Source organism: Somniosus microcephalus, chromosome 34, assembly GCF_052327205.1.
Source record: "Somniosus microcephalus isolate GS21.2 chromosome 34, FLI_Smic_1.0, whole genome shotgun sequence".
Classification (NCBI taxonomy): Eukaryota; Metazoa; Chordata; class Chondrichthyes; order Squaliformes; family Somniosidae; genus Somniosus; species Somniosus microcephalus.
The window spans coordinates 16,009,683-16,024,889 of NC_141020.1; the positions used below are offsets into that span (position 1 = coordinate 16,009,683).

General features: G+C 45.5%; 1 protein-coding gene across 1 annotated transcript in view; it reads left to right on the forward strand.

Annotated features, from left to right (window-relative positions):
* Positions 1 to 15,207, forward strand: part of LOC147096810 (delta(14)-sterol reductase TM7SF2-like) — a 42,530-nt gene continuing 27,323 nt past the window's right edge. The window contains exons 1-7 of the mRNA XM_085973451.1: positions 1 to 83; positions 6,092 to 6,166; positions 6,326 to 6,437; positions 6,793 to 6,971; positions 8,757 to 8,811; positions 8,897 to 9,094; positions 9,331 to 9,434. Coding sequence (XP_085829577.1) covers positions 6,146 to 6,166; positions 6,326 to 6,437; positions 6,793 to 6,971; positions 8,757 to 8,811; positions 8,897 to 9,094; positions 9,331 to 9,434 — 669 coding nt within the window. The 5' untranslated portion in view covers positions 1 to 83; positions 6,092 to 6,145. The remainder of the gene's footprint in view (positions 84 to 6,091; positions 6,167 to 6,325; positions 6,438 to 6,792; positions 6,972 to 8,756; positions 8,812 to 8,896; positions 9,095 to 9,330; positions 9,435 to 15,207) is intronic.

Below are 15,207 nucleotides of genomic sequence, written 5' to 3' on the forward strand. Positions count from 1 at the left end.
GTTATAATTCTAAGTTGCAACTTTTTGGTGAGTTTTTCCACTCTGATACACGGAAGAAACTGCAGCAAGCTTGGAGCCAGCAGGTAAAAAACAAAAGGGTTTTTTTCTTATATAATTTTAAATTCAACATTTTAATCAATGTAATATTTTTCAATTGCTAATTTTATTAAGTAGCTCTCTGTACCCTCCTAATTTAATTTAAGCAGCAAATATCAAACTGTCAACATTTGGGGAATGTTGGAAGTGAAGTTTTTGATGAACATGAATGGCATTTTTAAAATAATTTGTTTACGGGACGTGGGCATCGCTGGCAAGGTCGTGTTTGTTGTCCATCCTTAGTTGCCCCGAGAATCTCTTTCTGTCTCCATCTTCTTTAATGCTTTTCCCTGAAGGGTGTATGACTGTTGAGCATTTTGCCTGCCCACATGCAAAACTCTGCACTTATCCAACTTATACACCATTTGCCAGTCATGAGCCCAATCTCCCCAACGCATTAAGATCTGCCTGAAGCAGACGAATGTCATTTACACTCCTAATACTCGCACAGAGCTTGGTATCATCTGCAAATTTGCAAATCGTGCCCCCAACACCTACATTGAGATCATTAATAAAAAAAGTAAAGAGCATCGATCCCTGCGGGTTGCCACTGGTGACTGGTCTTCAAACAGATCCAAATCCATCGAAAACTAGTTTTTGCTTATTTTACTATTGTCAAATTAAGTTGCACTGTTGATACATGAGTAAAGGCTCCATGGGAGACTGGGATGTGTGTATCTCTGCACCGGCCGATACCGATATAAAGGGCGATCCCCCACCAGCTGGCGTGTATCGTTAAGAGCGCCCTCCTCCGTCCTTCCGACAACCCTGTTCTGTATCTTGCCCCTCTTTCCCCCCGCCCCCCGCCCCTCCGCTCCACTCTACCTTCAGTGGCAGAGCCATCATCTGCCCTGCCCTGGCTCTACGCTTTTCGCATTCGCTCCCCGGGCCCCTCTGCCTCACTGCCACCCCCAGAGCCATCTCGAAGGTGTCTCTTTCACCAAATTTTCGGTCCCCCCCCCTCCCATCCGCTCAGCAGAGCCTGAGTGCTTGCTCCTTCTCTCATTTGTGAAGTGCCTCGGGATGTTTTTCTGCATCGAAGGCCCTACAAAGAGGCGCGCCGTTGTCCCTCTGCCAGCTGTACCTGCCAACCATACAGCACTCGGTGCGCGTGGCGGAGAGGGGCTGAAGTGGGACGGTCTCTCAGCCACAGCAGAGGCTGCCTCTCCTCAACCAAGGCAAATGAACAGATGTATCTATCCCTATCAGCCTAAAATCATGGCGACGCCTTCCTTGTAAACTGTGTAAAACACTAGTTAGGCCGCAGCTAGAGTACTGCGTGTAGTTCTGGTCACCACATTACAGGAAGGATGTGAATGAACTAGAACGGGTGCAGAAGAGATTTACGAGGATGTTGCCAGGACTGGGGAATTTTAGCAATGAGGAAAGATTGGATAGGCTGGGGTTGTTTTCTTTGGAACAGAGGAGGCTGAGGGGAGACTTGATTGAGGTGTATAAAATTATGAGGGGCCTAGATAGAGTGGATAGGAAGGACCTATTTCCCTCAGCAGAGAGGTCAAAAACCAGGGGGCATAGATTTAAAGTAATTGGTCGGAGGTTTAGAGGGGATTTGAGGAGAAATCTTTTCACCCAGAGTGTGGTGGGGGTCTGGAACTCACTGCCTGAAAGGGTGGTAGAGGCAGAAACCCTCATCACATTTAAAAAGTCCTTGGATATGCTCTTGAAGTGCCGTAACCTGCAGGGCTCCGGACCAAGAGCTGGAAGGTGGGATTAGGCTGGAGAGCTCTTTGTCGGCCGGCAGGGACAAGGTGGGCCGATTGGCCTCCTTCTGTGCTGTAAATTTCTGTGATTCTATGATATGAAAAGGTTCCCTTGCTGGGATAGAACCTGCCTCCATGTCATGGAATCATACAGCACTGAAGGAGGCCATTTGGCCCATTGTGCCTGTGCCGGCTCTTTGAAAGAGCTGTCTAGTTAGTCCCACTCCCCCTGCTCGTTCCCCGTAGCCCTGCAAATTTCTTCTTTTCAAATATTTGCCCAACTCCCTTTTGAAAGTTACTATTAAATCTACTTCCCCCACCCTTTCAGGCAGTGCCTTCCAGATCATAACTCGCTGCGTAAAACAAAATCTTCCTCATGTCGCTTCTGGTTCTTTTACCAATTACCTTAAATCTGTGTCCTCTGGTTACCGACCCTCCTGCCAGTGGAAACAGTTTCTCCCCATTTACTCTATCAAAATCCTTCATGATTTTGAGCCCCTCTATGAAATCTCCCCTTACCCTTCTCTGCTCCAAGGAACATAAGAACATAAGAAATAGGAGCAGGAGTAGGCCAATCGGCCCCTCGAGCCTGCTCCGCCATTCAATAAGATCATGGCTGATCTGATCCTAACCGCAATCTACTATCACAGAACCATCTCCTGAATCTAACAGAATTAGACACACAAAATAGGAGCAGGATCAGGCTACACGGCCCCTGGGCCCGCTCCGCTACCCACAGGGCCATGTCCAATCTGAACCTAGACTCATGTCCAAATTCCTGCCCGCTCCCCGTAACCCTTAATTCCCTTTACTTCTAGGAAACTGTCTATTTCTGTTTTAAATTTATGTAATGATGTAGCTTCTACAGCTTTTTGGGGCAGCATATTCCATGGACCTACCACCCTCTGAGTGAAGTAGTTCCTCCTCGTCTCAGTTTTGAAAGAGCAGCCCCTTATTCTAAGACTATGCCCCCTAGTTCTAGTTTCACCCATCATCGGGAACATCCTCCCCGCATCCACCCGATCCAACCCCTTCACAATCTTATATGTTTCAATAAGATCGCCTCTCATTCTTCTGAACTCCAATGAGTAGAGTCCCAATCTACTCAACCTCTCCTCATATGTCCATCCCCTCATCCCCGGGATTAACCGAGTGAACCTTCTTTGTACTGACTCAAGAGCAAGTATGTCTTTTCTTAAGTATGGACACCAAAACTGTATGCAGTATTCCAGGTGCGGTCTCACCAATACCTTGTACAACTGAAGCAATACCTCCCTATTTTTATATTCTATCCCCCTAGCAATGAAAGCCAACATTCCATTGGCCTTCTTAATCACTTGCTGCACCTGCATACTAACCTTTTGAGTTTCGTGCACCAGGACCCCCAGATCCCTTTGTACTTCAGTACTTTCCAGTTTCTTGCCATTAAGATAATAACTTGCTCTACGATTTTTCCTGCCAAAGTGCATAACCTCACACTTTTCAGTATTGTATTCTGAACAAGCTCAGCTTCTCAAGTCGAGGAGGTGAGTCATTGGGCACAGAATATCCAGCCACCATTCGACTCTTGTGATCATGGTGTCGATAGAGCTGGTCTAGTTCAGCTTCTGCTCAGTCACAGCCTCAAGATGTTGCTAGAGTGGAGCCCGGTGATCGTGGCGCTGTTAGAGGTCATGGGGAGATGATGGGGCTTTTTCATGTGCAACTAACCAAAAAGCATCAAGTAGAACTGCAACTAACATAGTCCAATAGGCCTGGGAGCCAATCAGGGTAGAGCACGTCCATAACATGTCAGCATCTAGCCACAAGCCTAGGTCTTGGCTTCATGTTAAACTGTACAGAACGGGACAAGTGTCTCAGGGACAGATGGTAAAAACCCATTTAATGAGGAGCTTCTTAACGAAAGGCATTGTATTTTCTCTTTTTTCTTCATCCTTTTACTCCCCTCCCCGCCATACCTCCTGAAGCTGCTGACTCAGGGGGTAACAGTTGTCCTACAATACCCTATTCTCTGGTCTCCGGTTGCTTGTTAACATCCATTGGTAGTTTGGTAAAAAAAAAGGACAAAGTAAAAGCATAACAACAACTTGTATTTATATAGTGCCTTTAATGTAGTAAAACGTCCCAAGGCGTTTCACAGGAGTGTAATAAGACAAAAAAATTGACACTGAGCCACATAAGAAATTAGGGCAGGTGACCAAAAGCTTGGTCAAAGAGGTAGGTTTTAAGGAGCGTCTTAAAGGAGGAAAGAGAGGCGGAGAGGTTTAGGGAGGGAATTCCAGAGCTTAGGGCCCAGGCAGCTGAAGGCACGGCCACCAATGGTGGAGTGATTATAATCAGGGATGTTCAAGAGGGCAGAATTAGAGGAGCGCAGATATCTCCGGGGGGGTTGTGGGGCTGGAGGAGATTACAGAGATAGGGAGGGGCGAGGCCATGGAGGGATTTGAAAACAAGGATGAGAATTTTAAAATCAAGGCGGTGCTTAACCGGGAGTCAATGTAGGTCAGCGAGCACAGGGGGTGATGGGCGAACGGGACTTGGTGCGAGTTAGGACATGGGCAGCCGAGTTTTGGATGACCTCATGTTTACGTAGGGTAGAATGTGGGATGCCAGCCAGGAGTGCGTTAGAATAATCTAATCTTGGGGTAACATAGGCAAATGAATGAGGGTTTCAGCAGCAGATGAGCTGAGATAAAGTCCTGTGGAGATGTAATTTTAATTCCAATATTCGTGGAGCAGACTGATGCAGTGTGGAGGAACATTGGTGAATTTATTTTGGAGTGAATTGCGAATCTGATAAATCAAGTGAGATGGTTTTGAGTCTGGGATTAGTTTGTGCTTGTATCTGTTCTGCACACTGAAAATACCAATTCTTGTGAAAAGTTGAGAAAAGTGGCGGGATGTGAGCTGCGGTTTGTGATGAACACTGAGGTCAAACCACAAGCGACAGGTCTGATGTAGAAGGAAACCCCTTACTGCAACTGCAGACTGGCAGATGGCAACTGTTGGCCAATCACTCTGCTACAGATCCAATTATTATAATAAACTTGGGTTACAGAACTAACAAGATCGAGGAGTGACTTTTATAGTCATTAGGAACGAATCTGAACACATTTAAATATACGAGTCACAGATATTAAATAGTATTGAATAGAATTACATAGAATATACAGCACAGAATCAGACCATTTGGCCCAACCAGTCCATGCCGGCATTAATGCTCCACGCTCCTTCCTCATCTCACTCTATCAGCATCACCCTCTATTCCCTTCTCCCTCATATCCTTATCTAGCTTCCCCTTAAATGCATCTATATTATTCACTTCAACCACTCCCTGTGGTAGCGAGTTCCACATTCTCACCACTCTCTGGGTAAAGAAGTTTCTTCTGAATTCCCGATTGAATTTCTTGGTGACTCTCTTATATTGATGGCCTCTAGTTTTGCTCTTCCCCACAAGTGGAAACATTCTCTCTGTATCCACTCTATCAAAACCTTTCAGAATTTTAATGACCTCTATTAGGTCGCCCCTCAGCCTTCATTTTTCAAGTCACTATTTTCTTTCGATGTCATTTTCTCCGTGTTCTTTACCCCCTCCATCCCCTGGCCTTTGATATCTCTGCTGGTAGAAGGTTATCCAGGCATAACTCTACCCTATCATTTTCCCTCCTCTTTGCAAAAGGACTGTATCTTCACATGGCTGGAACATAGGAATCTGGTTTAACGTAGTAAATCGTCCCAGGGCCCTTCACAGGAGCATTTTCAGACAAAATGTGACACCGAGCCGCGTAAGGAGATAGTAGAACAGGTGACCAAACACTTGGGCAAAAAGGTAAGTTTTAAGAAGCATCTTAAAGGAGGAGAGGTAGAGAGGCGGAGAGGTTTAGGGAGGGAATTCCAGAGCTTAGGGCCCAGGCAGCTGAAGGCACGGCCGCCAATGGTGGAGCGATTAAAATCGGGGATGCGCAAAAGGCCAGAATTGGAGGAGCGCAGAGATCGCAAAGGCTTGTAGGGCTGGAGGAGGTTACAGAGATAGGGGGGGGGGGGTGAGACCATGGAGGGATTTGAACACTGGATGTCATGGTTTGCAAATGCAACATCGTCACTGGGGTGAAGTCCCAGAAGGGTAGGATAAGAAGAAAGAAAATTGGTGAGAATATTTATATTAAAAAAAAAACAAAGAAGCTTAGGGGTAAATGTGATTGGACTGTTGAGCAGGCAAACTAACTTTCTGAATTTGCTTCTTACCGTTGATTGTTTTGCTTTTGTCTCCACAGTAGCGCTGACTTTTTGCTCCTACCTTTTGATTGGTGAAAGTGAGAATTAGAGACATGATGAGCGACCATTCTCGGGTGAGGGATTCAACTTATTTTGACCAGACTCGAAGGAGATCTTCCCTTCCCATTGCTTCAGATGTGTAGTTTTTGTTTCTCCTTCCACACTGGGCTGCGATTCTCCTCTCATCCCCCATATTGATCCTAAATATTACAACCTCCTTTTTTTCTTTTCAGAATCAAGTGTCCTCTCTTCTGTGTAAGAAGCAGAGCAACCTTGTGAGGGAAGAAACGGATCAAATACCCACAGCTTCACCTCTGGAGAAAGACCAAGGCTTCTCCACCCGTCGTAAGTTATTAGCCAGAGTGGAGAGTTAAGTTTTGTTGCATTCAAGCTCGGGTGAGATATTTCTTGGGTTTCTGAGATGAGCTAGAGTATTCGGAAAAACATGGGAGAAATAAGAGAGACAAATCGCAGAGGGTAGCAAGTGGGATGTTTTACTACATTAAAGGTGCGATACAAATGTAGGTTGTTTTTTAAAGTTTTTTTTGTATCAATGGTTAGAGTGGATACTGCAGTTAATTCACAAAGTTGTGGATCACCAGATTACAGACATTATAAGACAAGGTTCTATTCCCGTTGTCTCTGATGCCTTGAGTGTGTCTCTGCTGAGGGTTTGACATGTAACTGTTTTGTCTTTTAGATCTTGCTGTGCTGTTCGTCTGTCTGCCAGTTCTTGTCCTGTACTTGCTGAACAAGTGCATGAATGAAGATGGACGTCAGACGCTCGCTTTCTCTACACTGTGGGATCTGAATTCATTTTTCATTGTCATCGGTTTTGTGCTTTTCCAGGTGGTGCTCTACCTCCTACCCATAGGAAAGGTGAAGAGTTACACTCGAAATGATAGAGTAATCCATGACTGGCCTCTGACCTCACCCGACTGAATCAACAGAAGAGAAGTCTCTAGGGCCCGTCAAATCACCCGCCCCTCACACATCGCGTGGTTGGTCCTACTCCAGATGCACACTGACACTCCCAGTGCAGCAGCAACAACATGCATTTATATAGCGCCTTTAACATTTATCTAGCTTCCCCTTAAATGCATCTATGCTATTCATAGAAACACAGAAGATAGGAGCAGGAGTAGGCCATTCGGCCCCTCGAGCCTGCTCCGTCATTCAATGCGATCATGGCTGATCATCCAAATTCAGTACCCTGTCCCTGCTTTCTCCCCACACCCCTTGATCCCTTTAGCCTTAAGAAATATATCCAACTCCTTCTTGAATATATTTAATGAATTGGCCTCTACTGCCTTCTGTGGTAGAGAATTCCACAGGTTCACCACTCTCTGAGTGAAGTAATTCCTCCTCATCTCAGTCCTAAATAGCTCACCCCTTATCCTTAGACTGTGACCCCTGGTTCTGGACTCCCCGGCCATGGGGAACATCCTTCCCACCTCAACTACTCCTTGTGGTAGCGAGGTCCACATTTTAACCGCTCTCTTAACCAAGTAAAATAGTTCCTCCTGAGTTCCCTGTTGGATTTATTTGAGGCTATCTTCTATTTTTGGCCCATAGTTCTGGTCTCCCCCACAAGTGGAAACACCTTCTCTACGTCTACCTCATAAAATCCCTTCATAATCTTAGAGACTTCTATCAAGTCGCCCTGGAGAAAAGAGCCCCAGCCTGTTCAGTCTTTCCTGATAGTTGTGCCCTCTCAGTTCTGGTATCGTCCTTGTAAATCTTATTTGCCTCTTCTCCAGCAACTGGTCTCTTAGAATGTTTGTAATGTAAAGGTGATAAATCTTTCTCAGGTGTCAGGATTTCAGTTCAGCCCCAGTAAATCTTCTGGATTTTAGTGGTGCTTTTTTTTTCATCAACGCTTGTTATCTGTAACAGCTTCAGCGCCAATGAAATCTTGGCTTTTATTGCAAGGGGAATGGAGTATAAAAGCAGGGAAGTCTTGCTTCAGTTATACAGGGTACTGGTGAGGCCAGACCTGGAATACTGCGTACAGTTTTGGTTTCCATATTTAAGAAAAGATATACTTGCTCTCGAGGCAGTTCAGAGAAGGTTCACTCGGTTGATTCCGGAGATGAGGGGGTTGACTTATGAGGGAAAGTTGAGTAGGTTGGGCCTCTACTCATTGGAATTCAGAAGAATGAGAGGCGATCTTATCGAAACATATAAGATTGTGAGGGGGCTTGATCGGGTGGATGCGGGGAGGATGTTTCCACTGATGGGTGAGACTAGAACTAGGGGGCATAATCTTAGAATAAGGGGCTGCCGTTTCAAAACTGAGATGAGGAGAAACTTCTTCACTCAGAGGGTAGTAAATCTATGGAATTTGCTACCTCAGAGAGCTGTGGAAGCTGCGACATTAAATAAATTTAAAACGGAGATAGACAGCTTCCTAGCTGATAAGGGAATTAAGGGTTATGGGGAGCGGACAGGGAAGTGGACGCGAGTCTAGGTTTGGATCAGCCATGATCCTATTGAATGGCGGAGCGGGCCCGAGGGGCCGTATGGCCTACTCCTGCTCCTACTTCTTATGTTCTTATTATTGAGAAAAACAGCGGCAAAGACCTGTTGGGCTAAATGGTCTCCTGCGCTGTAACATTCGATGGCTCAGTGAGATTTTATCTGTCTGTTGTGTGTTCGATGCAGGTTGCCAAGGGAAAGCGAATGGCCACTGGGGAACGAGATCATTACCATATCAATGGTAAGAGAATGTTCTTCATTTCTAAATACAGCAGCTCTGAGGAGCACTGAGGTTGGCTATTAACACGCTTTGTCATTATTCTCAGGCTTCTATGCTTTCCTGATCACGATTGTGGTTCTTGGAGGCCTCTGGTTCTTTGGCCTCGTTGATGCCACCATTGGCCACGACAAGTGCTTACAGCTTGCTTTCTCGGGAATCTCAGTGTCACTGTTTCTTAGTATCGTGTGGTTTCTGAAATCCTTCACCGTCTCCAAAGAACAGCTCAAGAACTATGGGGAGAATGGTGAGTTAACAGCTCAAGAACGCTGGGGAGAAAGGAATGGCACATTTGCTGTAAGTGCTGTACTATCAGACATGGTCATTGGCAGGGGGTGGGCGGGGAGTTCTTGGTAACCCTAATATCAAATGCAGATGCAACTTCAGACACATTGGTGCAAATCAGGCGCAACCTACTGATTGAAACCGATATGGCTTGTGTAAGAGCTTTTGTTCATTGAATGGACCTTCTCTTGCATACAGGAAACTTCATCCAAGAGTTTTGTATGGGTCGAGAGTTAAACCCCAAGTTTGGAAAATTAAACATCAAGTTTTTCTCCCTGCTACGAATCGGCTTCATTGGCTGGGTAAGTTTAAGAATCTCTCTAAGTTTAGGAATTACATTCATTGTTAGCATAAACTCTCTTACTTTCCTTTTAATACTACTTTCTCTTGTGTGGAGTCAGGTAGATCCATGGGCTGACTGACTTCCCTCGTCTGTATTCATGTTCTGACCTTATGTGTCTATGTTAAGTCGCTGAGTGTTAGGATGTTGATGTATGCCCATGGTTCTCCTTATACATATGAGCATACGCTGAGAAAAGAATATCAGGCCACCAGTGATCTCCATACTCATTAGAATTCCAATCCATCATTCACTGTCTGTACTATTCTATCAAACAAAGTATACCAATTCAAGAAGAATTGAGGTTTACGGCACAGAAAGAGGCCATTTGGCCTGTTGCGTTAGTGCCGGCTCATTCCCAGAGCAATTCAAAACTAATCTCAGTGCCCCACTCTCTCCTGAAAACCCTGTGTCTTCCGCTGCTTCAGAACTGTATCCGTTTTCCTTTGCAACAAGCCATGGTCTCTGCCTGATCTACTCACCCTTTCATAAGAGCATAATAGGAGCAGGAGTCGGCCATACGGGCCCTCGTGCCTGCTCTGCCATTCAATAAGATCATGGCTGATCTTCTACCTCAACTCCACTTTTCTGCCCGATCCCCATATCCCTTGATTCGCTTAGTGTCCGATGCTGAGGACGTCATGGATAGCACGTTTAATGAGTTGGTCACACCGCAGGTAAAGGCTGCACAGGCAGGAAGGGAATAGGTGACCGCCAGGCAGAGTAGTAGGCGCAGGCAGGTAGTGCAGGGGTCCCCTGTGGCCATCCCCTTCTCAAACATATATACATACCGTTTTGGATATTGTTGAGGGAGATGGCTTATCGGGGGAAGGCAGCAACAGCCAACTTCCTGGCACCATGGGTGGTTCTGCTGCACAGGGCGGGAGGAAAAAGAGCGGGAGAGTTATAGTGATAGGGGATTCTATTGTAAGGGGAATAGATAGGTGTTTCTGCGGCCGCAAACGAGACTCCAGGATGGTATGTTGCCTCCCTGGTGCAAGGGTCAAGGATGTCTTGGAGTGGCTGCAGAGCATTCTGGAGGGGGAGGGTGAACAGCCAATTGTCGTGGTGCATATAGGTACCACGATATAGGTACAAAATGGGATGAGGTCTTAAAAGCTGAATATAGGGAGTTAGGAGGTAAATTAAAAAATAGGAACTCAAAGGTAGTAATCTCAGGATTGCTACCAGTGCCACGTGCTAGTCAGAGTAGAAATAGAAGGATATTTCAGATGAATACGTGACTAGAGGAATGGTGCAAGGGGGAGGGATTCAAATTCCTGGGACAGTGGAACCAGTTCTGGGGGAGGTGGGACCAGTACAAACTGGACGGTTTGCACCTGGGCAGGACCAGGACCGATGTCCTAGGGGGAGTGTTTGCTAGTGCTGTTGGGGAGGGTTTAAACTAAAATGGCAGGGGTTTGGGAACCTGTGCAGGGAGACAGAGGAAAGGGAAGCAAGAATAGAAGCAAAAGACAGGAAGGAGAAAAGCAAAAGTGGAAGTCAGAGAAATCAAGAGTGTAAATCAAACATGGTCACAGTAAACAATAATTCTAAAAGGTCTAAGAGTGTTAAAAAAAACAAGCCTGAAGGCTTTGTGTCTTAATGCAAGGAGCATTCATAATAAGGTGGATGAATTAGCTGCGCAAATAGATGCAAACAGATATGATATAATTGGGATTACGGAGACATGGCTCCAGGGTTACCGAGGCTGGGAATTCAACATCCAGGGGTATTCAATATTCAGGAAAGACAGGCAAAAAGGAAAAGGAGATGAGGTAGCATTGCTGGTTAAAGAGAAGATTAACACAATAGTAAGGAAGGATATTAGCTCTGATGATGTGGAATCTGTATGGGTAGAGCTGAGAAATACCATGGGGCAGAAAACGTTAGTGGGAGTTGTATACAGACCCCCAAACAGTAATGCTGAGGTTGGGGATGGCAGTAAATGGGAAATTAGAGACGCATGCAATAAGGGCACAGCAGTTATCATGGGTGACTTTAATCTACATATAGATTGGGCTAACCAAATTAGTAACAATACTGTGGAGGAGGAGTTCCTAGAGTGTATACGGGATGGTTTCCTGGACCAATATGTAGAGGAACCAACTAGAGATCAGGTTATCTTAGACTGGGTATTATGTAATGAGAAAGGATTAATTAGCAATCTTGTTGTGCGAGGCCCCTTGGGGCGGAATGATCATAATATGATAGAATTCTTCATTAAGATGGAGAGTAAAGTAGTTGACTCAGAGACTAGGGTTCTGAATTTAAATAAAGGAAACTATGATGGTATGAGGCGCGAGTTGGCTAGGATGGATTGGGGAACGTTACTTAAAGGGTTGACAGTGGATAGGCAATGGCAAACATTTAAAGATCGCATGGATGAACTACAGAATTTGTTCATCCCTGTTAGGCATAAAAATAAAACAAAAAAGGTGACTCAACCGTGGCTAACAAGGGAAATTAGGGATAGCATAAGATCCAAGGAGAGAACATATAAATTGGCCAGAAAAAGCAGCAAACCTGAGGATTGGGAGCAGTTTAGGATTCAGCAAAGGAGGACAAAGGGATTAATTAAGAAGGGGAAAATAGAGTATGAGAGTAAGTTTGCAGGGAACATACAAACTGACTGTAAAAGCTTCTATAGATATGTGAAGAGAAAAAGATTGGTGAAGTCAAGCGTAGGTCCCTTGCAGTCAGAATCAGGGGAATTTATAATGGGGAACAAAGAAATGGCAGATCAATTAAATACATACTTTGGTTCTGTCTTCACAAAGGAAGACACAAATAACCTCCCAGAGATGTCGGGGAACATAGGGTCTAATGAGAGGGAGGAAATGAATGAAATCAGTATTTGTAGGGAAATGGTGTTAGGGAAACTGACAGGATTGAAGGCCAATAAATCCCCAGGGCCTGAAATCCCCAAATCCTAGGGTACTTAAGGAAGTGGCCCTAGAAATAGTAGATGCATTGCTGGTCATCTTCCAAAATTCTATAGATTCTGGAACAGTTCCCATGGATTGGAGGGTAGCTAATGTAACCCCACTATTTAAAAAAGGTGGTAGAGAGAAAACGGGGAATTATACACCAGTAAGCCTGACATCGGTAATGGGGAAAATGCTGGAGTCCATTATAAAAGATGTAATAGCAGAGCACTTGGAAAACAGTGACAGGATCGGACAAAGTCAACATGGATTTACAAAAGGTAAATCATGCTTGACGAATCTACTGGAATTTTTTGAGGATGTAACTGGTAGAATAGATAAGGGAGAACCAGTGGATGTGGTGTATTTGGACTTTCAGAAAGCTTTCGATAAGGTCCCACATAAGATATTAGCGTGCAAAGTTAAAGCACATGGGATTGGGGGTAAGGTACTGACTTGGATAGAGAACTGGTTGGCAGACAGGAAGCAAAGATTTGGAATAAACAGGTCTTTTTCCGAGTGGCAGGCAGTGACTAGTGGGGTACCGCAGGGATCAGTGCTAGGACCCCAGTTATTCACAATATATATTAATGATCTAGACGAGGGAACTAGATGTAATATGTCCAAGTTTGCAGACGACACAAAGCTGGGTGGCGTGGAGGATGCAGAGAAACTCCAGTATGATTTGGACGGGTTGGGTGATTGGGCAGATGCAGTATAATGTGGATAAATGCGAGGTTATCCACTTTGGCGGCAAAAACAGGAAGGCAGATTATTATCTGAACAGCAATAGATTGTGTTAAATCCGTGAATCTTGATGTATGGTGTCCTTCAAGAAATAGACAGAGACTGCAGAGGAACAATCAACAGGTGTTTACTGGGTGAGGGTTACTCTAAAACTAACAGTACAGATCCCTACTCAGGGTTTATATACAGGTGTGGTCACTGCTGGTACTACAGTATACAGGAGCTGTAAAAAGTAGTTCTCCCCTTAAAGGTACATACACTACAATTCCTCCCCTTTTAGATTAACAGTACCATAACATTCATTTAACAATTAACACTTTTAACATGCAACATTAACTGAAAATAGTCCATTTATAAATTCAGTCTTTGGGGCGGCTTCCTGATCCTTTCTGGATAGCGCCTTTCCTGAGTGTCTTGCTCTTGGTGCGGAGGCGATTCTGGCCCCCTGTCGTCGGTTGGTTCATCAGCTTCCGATGCTACTGTTTCTGGGGTAGATGCTACCTGTATATTGGGTTCATCACCAGGTACGCGAGACATGGGGTTGACTCGTTCCTGTGACTCTAGGATCTGGTCGACATGACGTCTCACAATGTTCTCCCCAACATCCACTGTGTACATTAGTGGCCCCTGCCGTGTGCATATCGTTCCTGGTTGCCATTTCTCTGTTCGGTAGTCGCGGGCCAAGACTGGTTGCCCTACATTGAAGCTCCTTGTCGGCTTCTCATTGATGTGCTGGAATTGCTTATTCTCAACATCTCTTCGTACATTTGGTCTGAGCAAATCCAGACGAGATCTCAACCTTTGGTTAAAGAACATCATGGCTGGGGTCTGGTTGGTGACTGCATGTGTCGCATTTCTGTAGGCTAACAGGAAATTGTCCACCTTATGCTGCAGTGGAATGTCGTCATCGCACATGGCCCTTACTGCCTTTTTAAAGGTTTGTACGAACCTCTCAGCCAATCCATTTGTGGCTGGATGATACGGGGCGGATGTGTAATGCCTTACCCCATTCCTTTTCATAAATTTCCGAAACTCTTCGGACACAAACTGTGGTCCGTTATCAGAGCAAATCTGCTCTGGCAAGCCGTTCCTGGCAAATATGGTCCGTAGGACTGCAATCGTTTTCTCCGTGGTGGTGGAGGACATTTTGATCACCTCAGGCCATTTCGAGTGCGCATCCACGGCTATTAAAAACATTGAGTCCATGAATGGACCAGCAAAATCAATATGCACCCGTTGCCATGGAGAGGAGGGCCACTCCCATGGGTGTAGAGGGGCATGTGGTGGTGCATTTTGGACCTTCTGGCATCCTGAGCAGCTCTTTGTCAGGTCCTCGATTTGCTAATCGATCCCCAGCCACCACACATAAGCCCTAGCAAGGCTTTTCATTTTCACCCCTCCCAGATGGCCTTCGTGAAGCTCATTGAGCACTCTCTCCCTTTAACTTGGGTGGAATTACCACTCGGGATCCACACATCAAGGTCCCCTGGCATACTGACAGCTGTTCTCTTCTGGATGAGAATGCTGGCAACAGTGAGTCGCCATGTGTTGGCCATCCCTTCACCGTCAAGTCATATACCCGAGACAGTGTCGGGTCATTTCGGGTCTCCTTCTCTATATCACAGAATCACAGAATCACAGAAACACCACAGTGCAGATAGAGACCATTTCGGCCCATCGAGTCTGCACCGACACATATCCCACCCGATCCCCGTAACCCCTCGTATTTTAATCCCCCTAACACTAATGGTCAATTTATCATGGCCAATCAACCTAACCCGCACATCTTTGGACTGTGGGAGGAAACCGGAGCACCCGGAGGAAACCCATGCAAACATGGGGAGAATGTCGTTAGTTACTGGCAAGCGTTCAATTATAGTCGAATAAAATATTTCGACAGGGTCCACTGCTGGTGCTTCCTCCGCCGTAGGCAGTGGCAGGCGTGATGGCCCATCAGCGTTTCCATGCTGTTTCGTGCCCTTATACTCTATTTCATATTGGTTCGCCCCTAGAAAAAGGGACCATCTTTGTAGCCGTTGCGCAGTCATCACCGGAACGCCC